General features: G+C 39.4%; 1 protein-coding gene across 1 annotated transcript in view; it reads left to right on the top strand.

Moving 5' to 3' along the window:
- Positions 1-15,451, top strand: part of DCDC1 (doublecortin domain containing 1) — an 87,876-nt gene that overhangs the window by 12,284 nt on the left and 60,141 nt on the right. Inside the window, exon 4 of the mRNA XM_006864907.1 lies at positions 12,633-12,838. Coding sequence (XP_006864969.1) covers positions 12,633-12,838 — 206 coding nt within the window. The remainder of the gene's footprint in view (positions 1-12,632; positions 12,839-15,451) is intronic.

Raw genomic sequence — 15,451 nt, 5'->3', positions numbered from 1 at the left:
CACCAGAAATTACAATAGGCACCTGAAATACTGGTTTTCCACCTGTTATTTACCTATTTTCCTTCCTTTTGTTTATCTCTTTCTAACCGTATTTCTTCTACTCTTCTGTATAGGTTGGGGCACAAAAAGCTGACTTTACTACCAAAGGTACTTGCTAGATCTGTGATCTTGAGATAAATATAGCCAATTGAAAATCTTGGTGAGTAGTTGTATATACAGCACATGATGGAAATCTGAATGAGAGACTTGGAACTCTCACTATATTGTGTTTTTGCCTTGAGAATTCTTTTGATGCGTTTAGGTAAAAAAAACCTAGGTTTTCTAAAAGGAGCCCCAGTGGTCTTCCTCTGCTCTGTTCTAAGAGTTGCACTGAAACATATTCTTGCTGTATTGCCCAGGGCTAGCCTTAACTTTAAGCTGCTGCCATAGCTTATTTAAAGAAAGTTCATAGAAAAGTTCAGGGAAGGAGTGACAACATTTTGATTGGCAGAATTGATGGGATGTTAGTAATTTTAATCAAACTTAATATTGAAGACATACTTCAAGTGATATGTCAGACTAGTGTTACTCAGTTAAAATCTAATGACAGTCACTGTCATTATTAGTTAAATATAGCCATCATGCCTATGGCAATAAATGATGACACTTAAGAACATGCAGAAACAAAGAAGGCAGGGATTTAGAGAAAAGGGAGTGACTAGAAACTCAGTTGAATTCAGGAATGTGGTCTGGATTTAATCTGTTTACTAAACATACAAGGAATTGGTTTTTGGCCAAATGACATAGTTGAACAGAGCAATATGTTTTCTTACTGTCAGAGCATTTATATTTTATCAACTTATCTGTGTTCATGAAATGATGTGCTTCTTCATATTTAATGTCATTATCAATACCTGGAGTCCTGGTGTAGTGCTACGGATTAATGCGCTGGACTACAAAGTCGTTTGAACCACAACATCGGCAGATCAAGCTCACCAGCTGCTCCTCGGAAACCCTATACAGAGTCGCTATGGGTCGGCACTGACTCAACAACACTTAACAACAGCAGTAACAATCAATACCTATTTGACAGTCAGAACATTAATGCTTTTTCAAATGGATTGCCCAACCAAAAGAGAATACTTTAAAAAAAATTTTTTTTTTAATTCATGAATTTGAAGTTGCAAGTTGGTTCCTTTTTTTCTGGTAGCAGAAGACCATATCTTTTTTGTTGGTTTGTTTCCTGTCCATCTTTCTTTTAAGAAGTATCTTCTGTTCTTCTAGCCGCTCCAGGCTAAAACCATATTCTTTTTGCCTGGTACATGCAAAATGGATGTTTATAGTGTGAAAGATCTGGATTTAGTTACAAGGGTGAGTCAAAAATCATCTGCACTCTGGCTGTAAAGTTTATTTTAATCAACTTTTAGAAAAGACAAATCACTATTCTTCATATAATTTCCTTGTTTTTCAAAACACTTTGTCCATCTGCCAACAAGCTTTCATATTTCCTTTTAAAAAATGTTTTAGGCTGAGCTGTGAGCTATGAATGCACCGCTGTCTTCTCTTCTTTATCAGAGGTGAATCTTCATCCTCAAAGGGCTGCTTTCAGGGGTTTCTGAGGAGCAGCTGTGTAGGGTTTCCAAAGAGCAACTGGTGAGTTTGAACTGCTGACCTTGTGCTTCAAATTGACTCCAGGATTGTTGTTGTTATTAGCGCCATGGAGTTGGTACCAATTTATAGAGATCTTATGCACAACAGAACAAAACACTACCTGGTCCTGTGCCAATCTGATCATTGTTGCCATGTTTGAGCCCATTGCTGCTTCCACTGTGCCAATCTATCTCATTGGGGTCTTCCTCTTTTTCTCCAACTGTCCACTTTACCAAAGAGGATAACCATGTCTGGCCATCCTGGCTTCCAAGGAGTATTCTGGGTGCACTTCTTCCAACACAATTTTGGCAGTCCATGGTATTTTTAATATTTTCCTCTAATACCATAACTCAAATGCATCAGTTCTTCTAAGGTCTTCCTTATTTACTGTCCAACTTTCACATGTGTATGAGATTATTGAAACTACCACAGCTTGGATCAGGCACACCTTAGTCCTCAAACTGACATCTTTGCTCTTCAACACTTTTAAGAGGTCTTGTACAGCAGATTTACCTAGTGCAATACGTCATTTGATTTCTTGACTGCTTCTTCCATGAGTGTTGGTGGTTGATCTGGGCAAAATGAAGTCTTTGACAACTTCAGTCTTTTCTCCATTTATATAGATGTTGTTTATTGGTCAAGTACTGAGAATTTTTTGTCTTCTTTACACTGAGGTACAACCCATACTGAAGGCTTTGATCTTTGATCTTTATCAGTAGGTATTTTAGTCTTCTTCACTTTCAGGAAGCAAGGTTGTATCATCTGCAAGCAAACTTGTATCTCTATCTCAGGATTGTTGTTGTTGTTAAGTGCCGTCGAGTCGATCCTGACCCATAGCGACCCTGTACAGGGTTTCCAAGGCTGTAAATCTTGACAGGAGTAGAAAGCCTCATCTTTCTCCCATGAAGCGGCTGGTAGTTTTGAACTGCTGACCTTAAGGTTCGCAGCCTGATTCGTAACCACTACGCTACCAGAGCTCCTCTGTTGTTGTTGTTAAGTGCCGTCAAGTCGGTTCCGACTCATAGCGACCCTGTATAGGGTTTCCGAGGGTGTAAATCTTTACAGGAGTAGAAAGCCTCATCTTTCTTTAGAGAGTGCTTAATTAAAAAAAAAAAAAAATGATTTGGTTAAAAATAAAACTCTGAAAATAAAATAGGATATGGGCTGGCTCTTCTAAAATAATTAAAATTATCATTGGGGCATGGTGTTTTCTGAATACTTTAGGAGGATGTCAACAGTCAGGAAAATTTGGTAGTCCCTTTGTAGGTGGGATATGACCCTTGAGGAATTATTGCCCAAGGTCATGCTAAACCTTAGAAACTCACTTGAGTGAAATCTGACCTACCACTATTCCATGTTGTTGTTGTTGTTAAGTGCCGTCGAGTCGGGTCCGACCCATAGCGACCCTGTACAGGGTTTCCGAGGGTGTAAATCCTTACAGGAGTAGAAAGCCTCATCTTTCTCCCGCGGAGCAGCTGGTAGTTTCGAACCGCTGACCTTAAGGTTCGCAGCCCGATTCGTAACCACTACGCTACCAGAGCTCCTTAGTGCTGTCCAATAAGCACTGGACTTCAAACCACAAGGTCAGTGCTTCAAAGTCACCTGCATCCATCCCATCCTCATTCAATGGAATCTTGTTGTTAAGTGCTGTTGAGTCAGTTCCGACCCATAGCGACCTTTTATAGGGTTTCTCAGGAGTGACTGGTGGGTTTGAACCACTGACTTTGTAGTTAAAACTATCCTTGTGGTCCAGGACATTAAGTGCCTGAGTCGAAGGGAACTGCAGAGGGTCTGGTACTAACTGCTCTGGAAGTCACTCATTATAGCTAGCAAATTTAGAGGAGGGGATGAAGTGACTAGGTGAGATGTGTTGTTCCCTTCTTTGGCAGTTGGGAGTGCTTGGACAGAAACTTTGTTGAAAGTACAATAGAGAAAGTAGAGATTCAGGAACACTTTATAGGGATGCTCCTAACTTCCTGGTATTGGGGACCATGCAGGGAAAGACTTTGTATTTGTCCTACTCTCTAGAGAAACTCCTACGAATAGGAATACTTCTCCTTGCTCTAAATGTCCCTTTTTGCATAGTCATCAGATTTGAAATTACTGGTAAAATGTCTCTGTTCCTTTCTGACAAAGCTCTCATAGGGCACAAACCATGACTGTTTTTATCACCATATATTTTTCTGCACAGGGCTTGGTACTTAATAGATGCTCAATAAATATCGTTCAATGGATGAATGAAGGACAAAATGAAATAGGTGCCATAGTGAACTATCCTAGGAGGTAGCTCTGGGAAGGAAAAGAAAAGACCTCATTAGGGCAGCCTGCTTGGCTACAAACACTGAGTGGACATTTAGGGGGAGTATATTAAAAATCTCCTACCCCAAATTCATATGTAGATTTGTGAATGTTCCCATTTGGCAGGGGGCCAGAGTAAGCCAGCCCAAAAGTAATTACTTTGCAGAGAGGCTAATGGTTATGCTAATGTTTGTCTGAGAGCAGACAATGATCCGAAGTGGAATGCTGGATAAATGATTCTCCCAGGGGCCTCTAGATGCCTGGGATTTGAGGCAGCCTTTCAGCCTTTCCACATCAACCCTGACAGCAATGCCATTTCTTGCCATTCTTTCTCCTCAACTCCTACTACCTTTTAAAGGGGGTAGGGCATGGCTATCTTGTTTATTGAACTCTTCTCTTAGTATTCCTCGTAGTACCTTACTAGACTAGGTGCTTATTAACTACTTTTTGAAAGTAAGTGAGAAAGAGGAGATGGTGTGATCATTGGAAGGATACAGGGTCACTTCGCACCCTTGTGTGCTGTCAAGAGATGTGTGGGATTGGATCCACACTTGCCTCATTTCACCATTGAGGGAGTGGTGCTGTTTTCTGACTTTCACAAAGGTGTTGGCCCTGGGAGGATGCTAGGTTTGAGATGAGAAAGTTAATGAACGACAGAAATGCAGAAAGCATTTATAAGTGATGACAAAGTAAGTTTTCCTAGTAGTTCCAAGTGGATTTAGATGGCACTAAGGTTCTTGTTTGATTATTCTACGTGACACCCTGCCCTGGGTATCCTACAACCCCTCCCCCCCCCTCCCTTTTGATTGCTGCCTCTAAAATGATTCCTCTTCCTCAATCTAAACCATTCTAGTCTCTGCTGAGCAGCTGCAGATTCTCTGTGCTGGTGTGAAAACATAAGATTCTATTTTTCTTCTTGCCCTTGGATATAGTAATGCTTACCCAGGCCAGCAGCCCTCCAACCACAGTTCTTGATATAAAGGCATGTTGTGAGAAGTGTTCACGATACCCTCATACTACCTTGGTTCCTCTAGGTAACTGGAGGGTCGGTATTAATCCCTAACTAGGACCTTACTCCAATGGGTCTCCAGAGGGAGAACTGGGGCGGACCCCTTTACCCCGTATGAGGTCACTGATGAATTATCACGAGGGCTTTTGGGCGAACACTCAAGATATTCAACCTGTACTCATTTTAGCAAGAGTAAGGCTTTATTCTTTGATTTTTCACAAAATCGGGTGTCAAACCCAGGAGACAAGACAGGCAGGTGCACCACGCAGCCATTTTACAGTGTACAGGATATTGGAGGGTACTTCCCGAGATCCAAAGTCCCTCCCCGGTTTCTCATTGGCTGAGTACTTTCTCATTGGCGGTGAGCAATCTTCCTAGATGATGCCTATTTCCTTTTGATGGTTGCATTCTTATTTTAAAGGTTCCCCTGCCCCAGCCCCTAATTTGTCCTGTTTACATGTAGTACCCCAGGTGAATGGGTTTCTGTCTCTATATCAATTAGCATCCTTCTGGACCCTTTGTTTCCTTATTCCTGAAGATGAATCAGCTTGAGAATGATTTATCACACTATGAAACTGTGATGCCCCTAAGAATCACTTTGTGTTATTAAATATGAAGGTTTCTGGCTTTTTTTCTAGACACATCAGTTGGTTCTCATATAAGTGGTCACTGGTCCACATTTTGAGAAATACTACCTTAGAACTTTCCTTATTTTCACTTATTCCAGTAGCTTTGTTTTGTAAAGAAGTAGATAAATGCTTTAAGATAGGAAAGCTTTTCCAATAGTCCCAACTGCTCCAAAGATGAAATGACCTGCTTTGGTGTGTGTAACCTCTTGGCATTGTGCACAAGACCCTGATTTAGCTGCTTCTCTCCGCCTTACTCTACCTCTGACCACTTTGTGTCCAGTCTTCCGACAGTTGCCCATCATGTTTCATAACTATGGACTTCACCTGTACCATTTCCTTCACTTGGATCATACTCCCCTTTCTTTGCCCACTTGATTTGTCCTTCTTCAAGTCCTACCTCATGTCCCTCCTTTGGGAAGATTTTCTTGAACACCAGAAGTGATAGCAGATACCCCTACTTGGTGTTCCTTCAGTATCCTGCACACACCTCTCACCTTGTGGTTTTAGTTGTTAAGTTCCAGTGTGTCGGTTCTAACTCATAGCAACCCTGTGTAGGGTTTCCAAAGAACAGCTGGTGATTTTGGATCACTGACCTTATATTTAGCAGTCTAGTAAGCATTAGTTTACAGCACCACACCTCTGACCTAGCACCTGCCAGATTGTTTATTGTTGTCCTTTCTTATCTTGCCAATCAGACTGTGATTTCTTTGGGACTCTCTGTGCATCAGGGAACATGTGGTAGGCACTTATGCTTACTTTCTAAGTGACTAATTGAATGAATTAAATGGGTGAATAGAGTCAATAATTTTGTGAGTTTCTTTCAGTCCCAAAGTTTTACAATCCTGAGCCTAGTATGCACGAGAACTGTGAGATTTTTAAAAAATTTTTATTCTTTCACTGCTTCTTACTCTGAGCTGTTCTTCATGATATATATTTTTTGGTTTCCCATTGCATATAATCAATACCTGGTGTGGCGCGCTGTGGGTTAATACACCAGACTGCAAAGCCATTTGAACTGCAAGGTCAGTGGTTCAAGATCACCAGCTGCTCCTCGGAAACCCTATACAGGGTTGCTATGGGTCAGAATCATCTTGACAGCACTTAACAACAACAACAACAACAACAACATAGTAATGAAGAGCAAAGATGTCAGCTTGAGGACTAAGGTGCACCTGACCCAAGCCAGGGTATTTTCAATAACCTCATATGCATGTGAAAGCTGGATAGTGAATAAGGAAGACGGTAGAAGATTTGATGCATTTGAGTTATGGTGTTGGAGGAGAATATTGAAAGTGCATGGGCGGCCAAAAGAACCAATAGATCCATTTTGGAGGAAGTGCAGCCAGAGTGCTCCTTGGAGGCCAAGATGGCCAAACTTCGTCTCTCACACTTCGGCCATATTGTCAGGAAGGACCAGTCGCTGGAGAAGGATATCATGTTTGATAAGGTGGAGGGTCAGAGAAAAAGAGGAAGACCCCCAATGAGATGGATTGGCCAAGTGGCAGCATCAGAGGACTCAAGCATGGCAACAGTAGTGAGGTTGGCCCAGAATCAGGCAGTGTTTCGTTCTGCTGTTCATAAGGTTGTTATGAGTTGGTACCGACTCGATGGCACCTAACAACAACAACAACAAGGGGAGATTATCCTGACTGGAACAACTGTGCCGTAAGCATTTTTTGATCCTGCACTATTACCTGTTAACTTCCCTAATAAAATCTTATAACTGTGAGCATGGTGGCTGAGTTCTGTGTGGCCATTACAATGAAATGTTGAACCCAGATGAGAAGTAGAGAGTGCCGTTGGGGGAATGGTTTGGTACCATTTTTGCATCTATCAATTGACTTAGTTGAACATACAAAAAGATAATATTTAGTAACTACATTAAGGAGCTCTGGTAGCGTAGTGGTTACGAATCGGGCTGCGAACCTTAAGGTCAGCAGTTCGAAACTACCAGCCGCTCCGCGGGAGAAAGATGAGGCTTTCTACTCCCGTAAAGATTTACACCCTTGGAAACCCTGTACAGGGTCGCTATGGGTCGGAACCGACTCGACGGCACTTCACAACAACAACAACAACAACATTATGTGTAATACAGTACTCTATATCTTGAAGCCATGTAATAGAATATACAGAACTTTTTCTCACTTTCTAAAGGTTTATCCACTTGTCTATCAGTTTGTTGTACTGTGGTGACTTGCTTGTTGCTGTGACACTGGAAGTTGTGCCACTGGTATTTTAAGTACTAGCAGGGTAAAATATTTACTGATGAACATCAAAAACCACTGCCTTCAGTATGGGTTGTACCTTTATGTAAAGAAAACAAAAATCCTCACCACTGGACCAATAAATAGCATCATGATCAATGGAGGAAAGATTAAGAGTTGTCAAAGACTTCATGTTGCTTGGATCTACCATCAACTCATGGAAGCAACAGTGAAGAAATCAAATGACCTGTTGCATTAGGAAAATCTGATGCACAAGATCTCTTTAAAGTGTTCAAGAGCAAAGATGTCCTTCTGAGGACTAAGGTGCACCTGACCCAAGCCATGGTATTTTCAATACCTTCATATGCATATGAAAGTTGGACAATGAATAAGGAAAACTGAAGAATAATTGAGGCTTTTGAGTTATGGTGTTGGAGGAGAATATTGAAACTACCATGGACTGCTAGAAGAGCAAATGAATCTGTGTTTGAGGAAGTACAGCCAGAACGCTCTTGAAGGCCAGGTTGGTGACACTTTGTCTTTCATACTTCACACATAGCACGAGGAACCAGTTCCTATAGATGGATATCATGCTAGGTAAAGTTAAGGGTCTGCAGAAAAGAGGAAGATTCTCAATGAGATGGATTGGCACAGTGGCGGCAACAATGGGGTTCAAGCTTAGCAATGATTGTGAGGATGGTTTAAGAATGGGCAGTGTTTCGCTCTGTTGTGCATAAGGTTGTTATAAGTCAGAACTGACTTGATTGCACCTTACAATAGCAATAACAAAGTGTAGGTATGGAAGCAGAAATATGATCTATATTTACAAAAGATTTTCATAATAATTTCAGGTGGCCTATGCTCTTTCTTTAGTACCTCACACAGTGTCTGTTGTAGGTTCTCAAACATTTTTAATGAATGGATGTATTGGTGGGTGTATAGCCTGCAAGTGCACTAAGGGTTCAGAGAAATGACAGGTCATTGAGGGCTGATCTCTAACTGGTTCTTGAAGGATTCAAGTTTGAAAAGGTAAAGGATGGAGTTTAAAATTAAGCTGGAATACTCAAGGGATAATGGCCAAACTAGAGTAGAATCAGACCAGGAAGTTTGGATGGGGTTAGATGGTCAGTAAGAAGTATTGGTGGCACAGTGTTTAAAACACTTGGCTGTTAACTGAAATGTTGGTAGTTTGAACCCATCGTCCACTCTACAGGAGAAAGATGTGATAATATGCTTTCATAAAGATTTACAGCCCTGGTGACCCCATACAGTAGTTCTACTCTGTTCCATAGGAATGCTCAGAGTCAGAATTGACATGATGGGAGTGAGGGGCTGTAGACTGGCAAAAGCTTCTCTGTTAGTTCTAAGTTTAAGGGAAGGGGCTATGTATTTTTCATGTTTTTTTTTTAGCACAGAGACTGACATATACGACAGGCACAATAAGTATTTGTTGCAAGCCAACTGACAGACTGGCTGGCTGGTAAAAGACTGCAAGAGCTAGCTTCGAGAGCTTTCTTTGGGCAATGATAGAATTGATGTTTTAGGAAAACCCAGTCTCATTTGGAGGATAGGATATCATATGTGGCGCAAAGAATTAGATCCAACTAGGAAGCCCTTGCAGATAATAGGAGTCTATGAAGGGATTCTCAGAACCCTGGTGACACAGTGGTTAACTGCTTGTTGCTAATTGAAAGGTCAGCAGTTCGAATCTACAAGTGGCTCCTCAAAAGAAAAGACCTGGCGATCTGCTGCAGGAAAGATTACAGCGTAGGAAACCCAGTTGGGCAGTTCTGCTCTGTTCTATAGCATCCCTGTGAGTAAGAATCGACTTGATGGTGTGCTACAACCCAAGAGAAATGGGTACTTGGAGTCTGTTTAGTAATGAAAATGGGTGATTATTTTAAGAGATACTACTGTGAGAAGAGAAAAGCTGAGAGATCTTCTTTTTTCACTCTGCCTCAGGTCAGGTTCCTTAAAGCAGATCCTGACATGAAGATTATTGTGCAAGATACTTATTGTGGTAAAATGTGGAGCGAGGGAAGTTTCAGAGATCAGAGGAAAGAGCTTTGCAAAGCTGTGAATTCAGTTGAAGTTTATCCCCAACCTGTGATGAATGACCCCTACCAGTTGCCTCTCCTTAAGGCAAAAAGACTGGCTTTTTGTGTACCTCAGTCAATCAGTCATTAGCTCTGGGCTGTGCCTCAAGTAGGAGGAAGGACTACCTTTAACACAGGGGAATTCGTAGGAGAAGGGCACAAAGTGAGATTTTTGCAGCCAGGATTCACTGGAGTTTGAGTGCACTGGTCTGTTAAAAGGAGTTTATATGGGATACCAACAGTGTCTGCTCCACTCCACCGCTGTCTCTTCTTCATCTAGCACCTCCTGAGAACCTTTTAATAGCTTTCCATCAAATCCAGAATGAAACTCCAGCCATCTATCCTGGCCAACATAATCTAGCCCTTTCCTACCTCTTCTGTTCAAACTTAGTTTTCTTTCTTAAACATGTCTTGCAAATTGCCATCTCAAAAGCTTTGTGCATCATTTCACTCTTCCTGAATTACTTTCCCTTCAGATTAACATTCTCTGGAGCCCTATATTAAACCATCACATTTCAAGGAGTTAACATTATGAAGTGACTTCAATGTGTTGGGTAGTTTGACATACAAGATATGTAATTCTTATAACATGGTGGAGTTATGCCCACTGCTGTTGTTAAGTGCTGTCAAGTTGGTTCTGACCCTTTGCACAACAGAATGAAATACTGCCTGGTCCTGCGCCATTTTCACAATTGTTGTGTTCGAGCCCATTGTTACTACCTCTGTGTCAATTCATCTTGATGGGAACCTTCCTCTTTTATGCCGAGTCTCTGCTTTTCCAAGCATGATGTCCTTCTCCAGGGACTGGTCCCTCTTCACAGTATGTCCATACTATGAGAGGCGAAGTCTTGCTTGCTCTCCTCTCTTGCTGTGGTGGTAAATGTCATTGAGTCAGTTCTGATTCATAGCAACCTTGAATAGGGTTTCCAAAGAGCAGATGGTGGGTTTGAACTGCCAATCTTGGGTTTGCAGTCCAGTATTGATCCTACAGTGCCACATCAGGCGTCCTAAGGACTGTTGTTGTTGCTGTTAAGTGCCACTGAGTCACTTCCAACTCATACCGACACTGTATAAGGTTTTCAAGGAGCGGCTGGTAAGCTTGAACCACTGACCTTATGGTTCAAACTGACCTTACAGTCCAGTGCATTAACCCACAGCGCCACATCAGGACTCCTTCTAAGGACTAGATGCCTGCAAACCCTCTATGAAAAAGTTCTCTGTATCAGAATTGACTTGATAGCAACTAGCAACCACTGCAATGACCTGAGATTGGGAAGTATTACTCCTGCAGGGTCACTAAGTGGAAAGGCTGGGATTCAAACCTAGGTATGTTGAAAGTAAACTTTACATGCTTTCTCATATTCAAAGCATCTAGGGGCCATCCAGATTGCGGTTAAACTCCTGTCAAACAAGAATTTGTTAACTAACGCACTCATTTTTCTGATTATAATTTCTATCAATTTTGGATTACAAAATGACAAAATATAGTAAATTTATTTCTGTTTAAATATTTTTTCCCTTTAAGGTTTAATCATATCTCTATTCTTAAGAGCTTTTGGTTTTTAATTTATTCCTCAAGTTCTGTTTCTATTTCTGTCCACCTGTTTACATGTTTATATGTGTGTGAGAGAGAGAGAATGAAGAAAGGAAAAAGAGTATGTGTGAGTTTTTGAATATTTAATGTTGTTCTGGTATTTATTTGCTTGTATTTCATATATCAGTGTGAGCAGCTTTCTTATAAAATACTATTAACAGGTCAAAGAGGCAATGCTTCTTTCAAGGTAAGTGCTAAGACTGGTTATATGGAAATTTAGACAAATAAATGTTGCTATTTTTATTTATGTGTTCATAAAATTATGTTTTGCTCATTAGGATAAATGCAAGTAAAATGAGTGAGGAATTATATTTTGGTAATTTATGTGAAAAGAATATATCATCTAAAATAAATTTAATGCTCAAATAAAATAAATATCTTGTTGTAAATTATTTATTTATGAAATGAAATCCTTTGGAAAGACAGAATTGCTGACAGTAACTTAGTATGCACTATGCCACACTCCTGTTCTTACCCTTACATTTTCAAAGTCATGCATAATAATTTAGTTGCAGTCCCATTAATATTAGTAAGAGTTTTGAAACTTAAATTCCTAAACATATCTTCGAAAGTGTATGGGTCAAAGTAATCTGTTAATGAAAACCCGTTTTTTATTTTTAGCGAAGTAGTTTGAATCTTTCATGAAAGATACGCTAGAAGGACACCTTCAGTCTAGTCAGAGGAGAATTATAGTATAAGATTACTATTTGGAGGTCATCATCTTTAAGATGATATGGATAACAAATCTTATTAAAAAGAAGACAGTGTTTCCCCAACCCCAAAGAACACAAAAGTTCAGGAATCATCTTGCTTTATAGTAAGCAAAGGACATTGGATCCTTTAGATAGGTGAGGAGCTAGTGCTTCTGATCATTGATAGAGGCATGCTAAGGTGAATTTTAATTAGGATTAAATTGTGGTATTACTCTTTCATACCGGGAACATCTGTTCCCTTCAGAAATGATGATTTATGCAGGCTATCAGTGCAGACAGCTTGCTATAGCTTATGTCACGGTTAGTGGGAAGCTGGTGGTAGCATTTCAGAAAACCAGCATCTAAATGGAGACTGGCCAGTGTAGATGATATAGCTAAGAGGGGGAGGGGAAGCAGAATGTGTCCATTTTTGATTTTGAAGCCAAATATTCACTTGACTTAAAAAAAAATTATCTTCTAGACCATCTGTTGTTAATGAAGAAAGTAACTTGGACAATGAATGGGCTGATGCTTCCTACTGATGTCAAAAGGCAGAAAACCAAGCCTGTCCTTTCTACTAGAATGAAGAAACTTACAGAGAAGATCTCAATCCGAATTCTGTTTTTTAAGAATGGCATGGGACAAGATGGGTGTGAGATTTCAGTGGGAGAGGAAACAGTGGAAAAGGTAATTTTGTGGTAAATATTTAAGTTTGAATTAAATTAAAAACTTCTTATGTTGTTGTTATGTGCTGTTGGATCAGTTCCAACTCAGCAAATGGGGTTTCTAAGGGTCTGAACCAGCAACCTTGTGGTTAGCAGTCCAGCGTTTATCCTACAGAGCCCCATCAGGACTTCTTACAGCTTTTTAAAATGCAGTGACTTTAGATGTGTGGTGTTTTCATGTCAGTCAATATACTGTGAAATTATATGGAGGCATTGTATAACACTCAAACTTCAGCTGTTCAGAAGTATGCTTATTGTACTAAGAACACAAATGTCCACAGCACAGTGGTGATATATCTGGAATTCACTTGGCTAATATAGCTGGCAATTTACCTAGTGAAAAGTTGTGTCCATGTGGAGCTAAACATGCTAGTTTGTTACAGTATTTTATAAAATACTTAGCATTAAGCTAGTCTAACCTAAGAGTCCTGGTGTGGCACTGCAGGATCATGCATTGGACCACTCAAGGCCAGTTTAAACCAAAAGGTTGGCAGTTCAAACTCACTAACTACTCCTTGGAAACCCTATACAGGGTTGATGATGCTTAACAACAACAATAATCTCAAATCTGCCCACTTCCATTTAGATTAGTATCAGGAAAACCTAAAAACATCCCCACTTCTTAAAAGAATAAGCAAAGTTAAAAAAAAAAAAAATAGTTTTACAAAATTCTTACATATAAAAAACTATACTGACTTGCAAAAAGTCATGTAATAATCAAGCAATCTGTTACAAAGAAATTTAAAAGTATTTCTTGTTATATAATATGTTCTTTTTAAAGAATACTTCTACTTCCTATATCTTTGATACTAAAATTAGGGAGAAACTAATAGGAATTTGAAAATAAAGAAACTTTTTTTTTTTTAAACAGAGGAAGACTTTGTGCCAATCAGAAAGAAGTCTCATCAAAATACTGATAGTTAAATTTATTCAAGATGTAGTAATGAGGCAGCAAAACAAAACCAAACTTCTAGGTTTGAGTCCTGCTTTACCATTCACTAGCTATGAGATCATGGGCAATTTAGCTTCTCTGAGCTTCAATCTCTTCATCAAAAAAGCAGGGATAGCAATTTTTTGCCCAGAAAGTCCTAGCAAATGTTTGCTATTCTTACTTTTGTTGTTGTTAAGTGCCGTCAAGTCTGTTCTGACTCATAGTGACCCTGTATAGGGTTTCCTAGGAGTAGCTGTTAAGTTTGAACTGCTGCCATTTCAGTTTAAACTAACCTTGAGATCCAATGTTTATCCTACAGCGCTGCATATACATCTAACAGTTATAAAAAGGAATCTTATTGTGACTCTGCAGGATAAGAATTGGACTCCTAACTACAAGGTTGGTGGTTCAAGCCTACCAGCTGTTCCTTGGAAACCCTATCAAGGGTCACTATGAGTTGGAACCAACTTGATGACACTTAACAACTACAACAATAGTTACAAAATATTTGTGTTTTAAATGTGAAGCAATTATGCAATCAAGATAGATGTAAATTAGTTTTGTTTTTCTAGACTATTTTCAAATTGCATATTGCTTGAAACAAGAGAATAGTTGATTAAATATTTGAAATTCCTGTTATAAAAATAATCAGCTTATTTCTCTACCTATTTTTATAATTGTTTTATAAACACAACTGGATAAGAACATTTACTGAGACTCTGGGAAACCCAGGTTTTATTTCCTCCTTATCTGCAGGTTTGGATTGTGAGTTAGACAAGGGATATTACACACCGGAGCCAATTGCTAAAACAAGTTGTAACATCCTCCCTGGCGATTTTGAGAAATAGAGAAGATGGACTTATCTTTTGGATTGTTAAAATGCAGTCATTCTTGGGGATGGACGCTAGATTAGCTAAGCGCTTGAGTTCACTTTAGTTCAGTCTCTGTAATTCTATGCTCTGGTGGTAAAATTGAGGTAATATTCACTCCTATAGATTATATGTTCTTGGATGCAAGGTTGAATATAAATAAAATGTTACTGCTGTTTTGCTTTTTGACTCTAGAAAGCAATTTATTTAAAACTGGTCAATCAAGGAAGTCTCCAGCTTATTTTCTTTTTCTTCTTACAATTTGTAGCGTTAAAGAATTTTCACAATTTATAAAGTTCAGGATATACTTTGGTAATAATTGTATTTGTAGCTATTCATCTAAGTATCACAGTATCACTTATAAAGATGAGGTAGAGAAAAGAAGGCACCGAATGCTGATATTTTTGTTGTCAGTAAGTTTTTGGAAGGGAAAAATATGATTAGCTAGTTATTATGGTAATAAACTTTAAAGTTTAAAAATTTTGTTGATGATCACAGTATAATAACCAATTTATAGATGAAACACCAAATAACTATAGAATCAGTAAAGTGACATTGTTGTTATTGTTAAATGTCGTTGACTTGATTCCGACCCATAGTGACCCTGAGTAGGGTTTCTGAGGAGCAGCTGGTAAACCTGAACCACCAATCTTCCAGTCCAGCACATTAACCCACAGTGCCACACCAAAACTACAAAATAACATAGTCATAGAAAAATATACATTATTTTCTCTTATGATAAAGTATTAGGAATGTTAGTAACTAGTAGCTCTTT

This window comes from Chrysochloris asiatica, unplaced genomic scaffold, assembly GCF_000296735.1.
Source record: "Chrysochloris asiatica unplaced genomic scaffold, ChrAsi1.0 scaffold00072, whole genome shotgun sequence".
In the NCBI taxonomy this organism is placed as follows: Eukaryota; Metazoa; Chordata; class Mammalia; order Afrosoricida; family Chrysochloridae; genus Chrysochloris; species Chrysochloris asiatica.
The sequence above is the reverse complement of the archived record's forward strand: the minus strand, read 5'-3'. Positions and strand labels throughout refer to the sequence as shown.